We start from the raw sequence: 10,600 nt of genomic DNA, 5'->3' as shown, positions 1-10,600 counted from the left end.
AGCCTCTCACACACTCCTTTGTTCTTACAGGGATCAGGGTCACAGACGGGTAAGGATTTGGAGTAATAGAGATGGATGTTGTAAACGTAATGGTCCAATGTACACTCGAAACTCTGCAGGGCATTTGGGTTTACAACAAAGTCATTAGCAGTTGAATAGCTGCTGTACATCACTTTGATATACTCTGTGACAGGAACACCAGCCACCTTATGACTGCACAGTTTTTTATGTTTAATATCCTCACACAGCATCCATTTTTTTATAAAATCTGGAGAAATAGCAACCAATTTCTCCTTGTAACAAGAATTCAACTGATTCTTAACTTCTTTTCTTTCTTCGTTTGTTTTCTGAGTATAGTCTACAGCCACAGTGATCTTACCCACAGGGACATTTGTCATATTATATCTATAGATGTAGTTTTGCTCCTGGTCTGTGTTGTACACCAGCACCACCCAGTTATACCAGTTGTACTTGTTGTCCAGAGCCTTTTTCACCTGATCAGCGATGGAGGTTTTGTCATCAGGATTCATTGCTTTTCCGATCTCCTCCACATCCTTCTTCATGTACTTCTTGTAGTTGTCCAGGCAGAATTTCAGAGCTGATATCTGAGCCTTGGAGACGGTCTTCAACATCTTGGTTTGTTCAGCTTCTTTGTTTGATGGGTTAAAACCAACCAGATCCCAGTAGAGCTGGTTGAGGAACATTCCCTTCACCAGCAAGCTGCTAAAATATATGTTATATTTACCGATCTCTCTGATGCTACATTTAAACTTCTTCTTCAGCAGGTCGTTGAGGTTTCCACTGAGAGACGTGCTGCTGACTGTCAGGTAATGGTAGAGGTTGGCCACACTGGCCTCAACTGCTGTGTTCTCATAGTAGTTGGTGAATATCTCTGCCAGTCGGAGTCTGTCTTCAGCAGTTTTTACCAACCCACTGTTCTCACGGAACTCTTCAAACTTCTTCCAGGCGTTGAGGATGCGGACCTCATCTTGAGAATAGACGCTGGCGTAGTTGAACCATTCTACATCTGTTGCCAGGTTGGAGATCTGGAGGGAGAGAGAGTCCAGTTTCCTGTTCACCTCAGCAAACCCTTCCCTCAGCTCCTTCACAGGGTTTTCCTGAGGGACAAATGCCAAGACCAAATTTGCAACCGGCGATGCCAGACGTATGAATTGAAGAGCAACTTTGGTGAATGCTGAGATCCCCTTCAACACACCTGACAATTTATCAGGATTTTTCTTTCCAATCGCTTCACTGATTATAGTCAGAGTGTCTTTTGAAAATTGCACAGATGCTGCGACCTGCTCCCTGGTACGGAAAGGCAGGACGCTTTTTACCCTGTGTGGTGGAGACAGGTCGGTGGAGGTGGAGTCATGTGACCGAGCAGAGGAGGTCGTCCAGTAAAGAAGGAGGATCAGTGAAGCCAACAGCATGGAGGTAGACCACCGTGGAGACGCCATGACTGCAACACAGATAACATAACATGGGACATTTTCCTTAATGCTGTACATTGAAGAGTACCTCACCCTCCCTTCACAACCTGCTGTTTTCTAGAAGTTTTCCTTATTCAGACTGACGGACTGAGAGTTTTGTTTGGTGCACAGACTGTGATTCTGTCCAGGACAAATTTGTGAAACTGGGCCATAAAACCAGCTCAGTATCCTGCAAATGAAGCCCATATTGGACAGTTCATTAAGATTTGCATCATGTCCTTTGATGGATGTGTACGTCTGACCTTCATACCAGAGACCAGAGTTCACATCCCATCACAGACCTGCAGGAACATTTGTCCCTTTATCAACTGAACCATGGCCACTCGTGTTTTTATTGTCTGAGCCTTCCCATAACTTACCTATAATTTATCTGATACGACCGCGATCTGTCCCTAATCTTCAGCTGTGATTTACAGATACTGTACAAAGGGGCAGTTTTTAAAACATTGTAAAATTGTTCCATATTGATGTTCTTGTCTGGTGAAATGGTTACATTAAAGTTACCTCTTCTGCTCAGAGAAAAGTTTGTTTAAGACCATGTAACTTACATAATTTACTATATACATAACTGTGTACTCTGCCAGTTTGTTAAAGTCACTCATTATGTTCAAAAGGAGGAAATGGACAGGTCTAATTTAGACGAATATATTAAAACATCATCTGCATATTGTCAGACTTTGAACTCTTGCTTTCTGATCTCACTTCTGTGTTGGAGCTGAAAGCAGCAGCAAAACATTCAATGGCCAGAGAAAAAAAGGAACAAAGAATGGTCAGTCCCTCATTATTACTTCCAGGGTTACATATCTATGGCTTATTCAATTCTCCCTAACCTGAGTTAAGAGTTACATCTGCTCCATAACTTACCTATAATTGAGAGAGAGAGACATGGGGAGAGGGAGGGGAGGGAGAAACTAACCTGAACATGATCAATAATCTTTGGTAATATTTGGTCAGAATAATTTTTTGAACTTCATCAAAACAACATTTCAGAACAAAGTTTAAATGATGTGTTGTAGAAACGACTGTGGAAAATGTTTTTGTGAGAAAAACATTAACATTTTAAATATAGAACATTTTCACATCATTGGATGAACACTGTGAAGTAATGACACAGTTCATGACTGTGGACAGAGCCTGCACAGGTTAATAACATCACAGCCTCATTATACTGACCTCACTGGTGTGTTACATCTTTTCTCTGTGAGCTGACTGTATGAAGCAGGTGATGACAAATGTTTCTCTAACTATAGCCAACATTAATATTGATTTTAAATGATCAAACAAAGATCAGGTTTTAGTTTCTGTCTCATGAAAACGAACCTTGAAGGAGCAGAGACCAGTGAAATGCAGCATTTTTACATCAAGTTCTCATTCAACAGTATTTAACATTTTCCCAGATATCAGAACAAAGGAGTCATGAACAGAGCGGCAACAAGTGGTAAAAGAAGTGAACAACCTGTGGTCAGTCATGTTTGTCAGTCAAAGACTCAGGCATGGAAACCCAGATTCAAAAAACCTGAACTTTCCACTACACAAGTGAAACAATGAGGTCGATCTGTGTCAAACCAGGCAGAATCCAGGAAAGAGATTTCAGCACATCTCAGGTTTGAATCTTTAATGTTCAGGTCCCAAAAATTAGGCCTGTAAAATATGTTTGGTCTCTCACATGTTTAAAATTATTATTCACAGCCTTAACAACCTTTGTAGGATGGAAGACAAACATATTCTCAGTTTGACTGAGCCATTAACAGATTGTACTGCAGCCTATTGATTTTCTATAGAGCCGCAGATTTGAGAGTGATACTGAAGGTATCATAAACCTGGATCTCTGTACATCATCTGTATGTAACTATGTTTAACTGTACGATCCCTGTTAGATAAATAAATGCTAAAGACTCAGACCTGGGAAGAAGCTTGGAGAGCTGGATACTGGACCAGAAAGGTGAGGCTGGTGGAGCTGATCAGCAGGTAGTCTGGATGGTTGTTGGATGATGGTCTGTGACCTCTGAGCTCCACACAGCACAACCAGTTATTCTTATAGGAGGCTGACTGACCACACCTTCCCTTCAGCCACATGATTCTCATCCACTTTGGAGCAGGTGGAGCTGGAGGCACAGAGGTTTACCTTATATGGAGAAATGATAGGAAGACGACTGCTTTATATGAAAAGACCAAAACCACAAAGAGATACCGTTCAACGGTCTGAACCACCTCGTCTTTACCAGTTAGAAAACACCACGTACAGGAGATGGCAGATGTGAATTGTAGCCATGAGACAGGGCTTTACCTCCCTTCTTCTCTCTCTTATACGCTGAGTATACACACTAATGTTAACAGAGTCTGATCCTGCACTTAGTTCAACAGGACAAAGAGAATCAGAATCAGGGCCTGGTGGTGGTACGCCTCCATAAACCAATCAAGTTTCAGGAAATATGGTCACAGTCTCCCCTTCTGTTCCTGAGGTATGGTGTTGAATAATGGATAGAAAGGTTATGATAATAATAATAATAATAATAATAATAATAATGGATTGGATTTATATAGTGCTTTTCAAGGCACCCAAAGCGCTTTACAATACCACTATTCATTCACACACTGGTGGAGGCAGCTACAGGTGTAGCCACAGCTGCCCTGGGGCAGACTGACAGAAGCCAGGCTGCCATATCGCGCCATCGGCCCCTCTGGCCAACACCAGTAGGCAAGTAGGGTAAAGTGTCTTGCCCAAGGACACAACGACCAGGACAGAGAGCCCGGGGATCGAACCGGTGACCTTCCGGTTACAGATGCGATTCCCAACCCCCCTGAGCCACGGTCGCCCATGTCCATGATGTCACACTGAAGCTAACCTTTGACCTTTTGGATAGAAAATGTCATCACTTCATCACTTTAACCTCTTAGGCCTCTGGCAGAAATTAGTCATAATCAGTACATTAGTTATGACCTTCCACCTTTGACCAAAATCGAATCCGTTTATCTCTGAGACCAAGTGAACGTTTGTGTCAAATTATAGGAAATTCTCTCAAGATGTTCCTGAGATATTTTCTCCATGAGAGCAGGACAGACAGACATCCTGAAAACATCATATCTCTGTCTGTTACTGGTGCAGAGGTTATCAGTAATCAGTATAACTGTAGGTGTCAGGCTCCTAACACAGCACAGTGTCTCTGTTGGTGATGATCTCCATCAACAGGCCCAGGACGACCCACCCTTCATGTCAGGGATCATCACCGGTGATCAGAGTTGGGTCTATGGCTGCGAGCCAGAGACCAGACAGCAGCCTTCACAGAGTTAGAGCTGCAGACCAAAGACAACGGTCCGGTACACCTGCAGCTGGTGCACTGCTGTGGCTCGTATCAGAGGGTAGGGACTAACTAAGTATATGGTGGTTTAAGTTGGAGGACTCGTCGACTTCATCACGACTGGGAAACTCAGATTTGTCTAAAAGCTCCAATGAGTCCAACTTGACACTTAATGAGACAGAAGAGGCTGAAAACCAAACAAAGATGGACGCCTCTGGTCAGCCAAAGTCTGCTGGTCATGTGATTAAACACTAATGTCATGGATATGGTGTCACATGTTGATCCTGACCAACGTCTGTCTCCACCGTCCATCACACAAGACAGAAGAAGTTCTTCCTGTTGAATCAATCAGACGAACACAGAGTGAGTCCTGATGGAACAGACCTGTGGATCCACCGTCACATTCAGTCTGACAAAGAACATCCAGTAATGAAAGGACTCTAGAAACTCAGTATTTGAATAGACAGCAGGTTCTGTTTGCTTAAATACACAGAGAGACGCTGATGGTGCAGCTGAGCAGCTGCCTCCATCTTTAAACAGACAGAGCAGCTCGGCTGCATCATTTGCATCCACTCAAACATCAGGAGACTACTACTACTATTACCGCTACTGCTGCTGCTATTATTCCTGCGACTACTTTGTTTACTGCAAGTACTACTACATCCAGTGAAATATTAGGAGAGGAAAACAACAACTACTACTGTTACTGCTGCTGCTACTTGTAGATTCAATGTGCTGATGCTCTGTCGTTATCTGAGCTGCAGTTTAAACCTGTTGTCTGGGTCAAAGTCACATGACCTCTGCTGCGTCCTCAGAGCCTGTGGTTTGCATCCAGTCAAACATCATGAGACAACAACGACTGCTATTACCCAGCTTTACCATTATTAATAAGCTATTACCACGCTTCATGTGCCACTGCTGCTAACAGCTGATGCAGTGGATACTGTCAAAGCAGAGAAAGTGCTGAAACTGCTCACAAACAGCCAGAAAACAAACAGAACACACTTCAGCTTCTGTCACAACCAGTCACTAAGTTCTGTTGTTTGGAAAGAAATTCAGAGAAATTCATGCAGCTCTGGTTTAACAAACCAATCAATAAAAGCACATGTTAAAATTGTAATTATACAATTGTAAAATAATATCAATTATATCTTCCAATAACTTTAAACTAATGTGTTCACATATTTCAATACCTGCCCCCACCAGACAGAGCTGCTTCAGTAATAACAGACAAGAAGAAGATGCAGATATTCTATAGGTGCTGTATTCTCTCTCACACACATAAGGTCAATTACAACACCCTAAAAAGAAGTGTTACAGGGCAGTAGGGAAAAACCACCGATCATCATATCAGGAAATACTTATGAAATTTAATGATTCAAAAACAAAGTCTGACAGGTGATCAACAAATACAAGGCAAAACCACAAAATCCAAATAGCTGAGTGTGTGAAAATGAAGTCTCACCTTTGTGTCATTTCTTCAGTTTTCTCTTTAATCTTCCACATCTACACTGCATCTGCTGTAACCGAACAATGATCCCTGTTTCCAAAACACAACATGACTGTGCACAGCCCTGACATTAATCAGAGGAAAATGATTTTTCTGGGCTTTAGACAAGTTTTTAAAAGAAAGAAAGAAAGAAAGAAAAAAAGATTAAAACTCCATGGCTCAAAAATACACAATCCCAAGACTAATAACTTACTGTGTTTATAGATGGAGATGTCCTGTCAACAGTTTGAGGAATAGTACAAACATGAGTCACTGAGATTAATTTATATCCATAAAGTGCATTTACCAATGAATCAAGACTCCAAACTCACACAAAAATAAATTCAGGCTGGAAAATCCTTCAGATTCCTTCAATACAAATCAAAGAGCTCAAAAGAGGAAGAGAGAAAAAAGAAACAGCATCTGCAGGAGGAATAATACTCAGGAGAATGATACTGGAACAAATAATCAGGATATCATTTTAACAGCCACTAGGTGGCATCATTTCTTCTCCTCCACTCCTCCTGTTTGTTATGTCGTCTTTAATGTGTCCATCTTTCTTCATCACATAAATGCATCATTAAATATTTTACCTCGAAGACAAAGACCATTTAAAACTGAGACATTAGAATTACAGAAATATAAATCAGAGCTCTCTGTGCTTTAGATGGAGTTAACTCTCATCTCTCTGTGTTTAACCCATTCAGAACCTGAATGATCAAGTCCATTCATGTGCACATGGAAAATAAATATATTAACAGTTCAGTGAAAAACAGATATAATTGGAGAATTAGAAAGAGAATATTGTAAAAGAGCAGTGAGTCTCCATCCACAGATATTTTGAGACGTCCTTCTACAGCTGTCCACCAGGTGGAGCCAGAGTTCTCCACACTGATTATTCTGGGTCTCATTTCTCTGACTTCACTGAGGTTTTAACTGAAAATCATATGTGTCCACACACACATGAACAAAATGAAAGACTGATAAATAACTGAAACAGGTCATTGTGCAATAAGTGTCCACGTTGAATCATGTGACAGTGTCGTCCACAGTGTTCCTGGACAGACACTGATATTACAGTTTTTTCTGATGGCTTGAGCACATTTTTTGTAACTATTGGCTATTTTTGCAAAACTCTTCACACAAATTAGAAAACCTGTCACCCAATGATCAAAACATTGTAGTTCTCTTGCAAAAGCAAACACAGCTAGATTAACTCTTCACACCTTCGTAAAAATGGTGTTTCCGTATCAAACAGTACACACAAGCCATCATCTACTAAGCACACAATGCGCCAACTGCACACTGATGGTATGAATACAAAACACATCTGGCTTTTGCTTCCTCTGTGCACAAGGTAGGCTATGTCAGTTTGAGCTCATACTTCTGTCATAGATCCATAAGCATAGAGGGATCCAAACTTCAAGTACTGCTGTTTATTCACACACATCAAAACAAACACAAGTGTTTATTTCCAAGTATAGGATTATTTGCAATCGCCATAATGACTATATGGGTTACTTGGTCTGCAGTGAACATGCTTCCTCTGCCCCAGCATCTGGTCATCTAGCAATTCTGTAAAGTAACAATTTCAGTATTTGTACATCAATGGTATTGGTGTGTTTCTCATTGGCATATGGCAGTGCTACAAATCTTTGTGCGAAGTGACTGTACTAACCGATTCTCATTTCAAGATGTCCTTTTGATACTTGCTCCAGTGTAGCGGCTCGAGTTAGGCTGGACCCGTTGGCCAGCTACCCTCAGGGTCATTCCACGGTTGATTACATGGTCCACTATTGTAGCTCTGATGTCATCAGCAATTCTATTTCTTACTCTTCCTACCCTTCCTCTCCCCCCTCCTCATCTTCCTCTCCCCCCTCCTCATCTTCCTCTTGCTCCTCCTTGTCCTTGTCGTCCTCTTCATCCTACTTCTTCACCTCCACGTCCTCTTCCTCGGCCTCCTCTACTTCTCACTCTTCCTGCTCCCTCCATTGTACTCCGCACACACAGCTTACCTGTATTATAGTGCTTAGGCTGATTGCAAAGTGAACTAATTATCTAAAGAAGTTTTCATATGTGAAAGTGTGCCAGACAGTTGGCGAATTAGTGTTAATGATAGCCATACATGTGTATACTTTTGCTAGGAGTGTGTTGGAAATTTGGTAATTGAGTGTTGTGCAGTGAATTGTGCCTACAGTTTTGCAAAGTGTGTGTTACAAAATTGCAAACTGAGTCCAAAGCAGTTTTTGTGCTTTTAGTTTTGCAAACTCAGTGAGTGGTTTTGCTATAAGTCTGAATAGTTTTAGAGATTGTGCTACAGGAATCACAGTTAGGGTTTAAGCATTCAGAAAAAACTGTAAAATCACCCATTTAGACTGGGAACGTGGTGCATTGCAGCCTCTTGTGGCCAAGATTAGTATTACACCAACAAAAGGTATTGGAAGGCCAGCCTCCTGCAGCTGGCCTTCCAATTTTAAACAGTTCTGAGACTTTGTGGTGGGAATTTTATCTGTTTTGATCTGGAGAACAGGTAAGAACTTGTTTTTCTGTTCACATCAGTTTTGGTTGAGTAGAGTGATGTTGGACTCCCCAGGGCTGCTGCTCTATCACTGAGCCCAGCTGCAGTTTAACAAGTTAAAGTTAAGTCAAACCTCTGAAACAGCGCCTTCTACAGGATACAGCAGCTGGTTCAGACTAAACCACAGGCTCTGAGGATGCAGCAGAGGTCATGTGACTTTGACCCAGACAACAGGTTTAAACTGCAGCTCAGATAACGACAGAGCAACAGCACAACGAATCAGTTTGATTACTTTGATGGAATCAGCCTGAAAGTAAAACTGCTCATCATCACTTCATTTAGGTTTTCATTCACTCTAAAAAATTAAAGGGCTGAAATCTACAAATAACAGGATGAGGAACTGAAGCAGAGGTAACCCCTAACCCCCTCATGAATGAATTTATGCTGCACTGATGTGAATGTTTGCAGGGAAATCAAACGCATTTTACTCGCAGTACTCGAGCTGACTTACCTTTGTTTGAATGATGACTTGTATGCGCTGACTCCACAGACAAGGTATGAAAATATGTCAGGCTACGTCAGCAGCGGTTGGTCTTCAGGGTTTCTACTCCACGGCCGTATTTCATACGGGTCCACATTTCCAATGCAGGCTATTTTCTGCAAGTACCGCTGCTTCGCCTCTGAACGCAATCGGTCTCTATCTCGTCCTTTCTCTTTTGAGCTGCTTTTAAGCATCTTGTAATCGTCGTTCCAACACAGTGTGTTTGTTTTGATTCGTAGACCCCGAAAATGGTGCCGCGCTCCCACAATGCATTGCGGCGTGAGGTCAACTTCAAAGCCCTATCCGGTTGTTCAGTGATGACGTGACGAATCCTACTTCCGGGTCTAAAGTAGTCTGCGTTTAATATGGCTTTTGTGTTGTTAACATGTTTAATGTTATGTATTTTCTTCTATTTAATCTCAAAAAGCTCCTAAAACAGTCAGTGATCCCTGTTGACCTCCCTCGGCTTTTATTACCGCTAATCCAAACGTTTACTCCCACCTGAAGTAGGCAGGCGGATCTGTCTAGCACTGGAAGGCTGGCTGCTGTGTACATGGACTAACTCCTGACTCACCCCCCGCTGCAAGTCATGTGCTTTTAGGTTGTAAGATGTGAAGATTTATGTGCTTTCTGTGCTGAGGTGTTTTTTTCTGTTCTCAAACTGCTCTCCCTGAGGAGCTCAGTCTGCGAGGATATCTTTTTTCTCCTCCTCTTTCCTCGTGTGTATTTCCATTGTTTTTTTCATACCTCCCCTACCTGTCTTCCCAGTGTTATGTTTGTGTATTCCATGTATGGTCAGAAAAGGTGCTCATGATGGCACCGGATTGTCTGGTAGCCTTTTAAACAATTTCCCTCGGGATAAATGAAGTATTGTTACTCAATCAATCAATCAATCAATCAATCAATAAATCAATCAATCAATCAATCAATCAATCAAGTGACTTGAAGTAGTTTGTTTAGCCTTAAATTTGCTATTTAGCTTGTAAAAGTGGCTTTCAATCTGTCATTTTCCCACTTATATTGTAAAAATTAGTAAACTTTAGCTCCATGTTATAAATGGTTTCACTTGCTATCTTTAGTTAAGTTACCAACAGAAATACTGCAGAGCACTCTCTAAATCAATTCACTGCACTTAAGCCAGAGCCACTGAATGGCACTGAGTCAAGCTAACTGAAACCTAGCACTGGGAATTTCCCAACTCTTGTAATAATTTAAAATAAAATCGTGATAAAATAAAAATAAAATCCTTATAACATTTCG

At 41.5% G+C, this 10,600-nt stretch overlaps 1 protein-coding gene across 1 annotated transcript in view; it reads right to left on the bottom strand.

Moving 5' to 3' along the window:
• Window positions 1-3,389: 3,389 nt before the first annotated feature.
• The window catches only part of clnk (cytokine dependent hematopoietic cell linker), a 25,294-nt gene continuing 18,083 nt past the window's right edge, over window positions 3,390-10,600 (bottom strand). The window contains exon 15 of the mRNA XM_013916124.1: window positions 3,390-3,598. Within this exon, the coding sequence (XP_013771578.1) occupies window positions 3,390-3,598 (209 nt within the window). The remainder of the gene's footprint in view (window positions 3,599-10,600) is intronic.

The sequence above is a fragment of the Pundamilia nyererei genome, unplaced genomic scaffold (genome assembly GCF_000239375.1).
Source record: "Pundamilia nyererei isolate P.nyererei 1_Seehausen unplaced genomic scaffold, PunNye1.0 scaffold00008, whole genome shotgun sequence".
NCBI classification, from domain to species: domain Eukaryota; kingdom Metazoa; phylum Chordata; class Actinopteri; order Cichliformes; family Cichlidae; genus Pundamilia; species Pundamilia nyererei.
The sequence above is the reverse complement of the archived record's forward strand: the minus strand, read 5'-3'. Positions and strand labels throughout refer to the sequence as shown.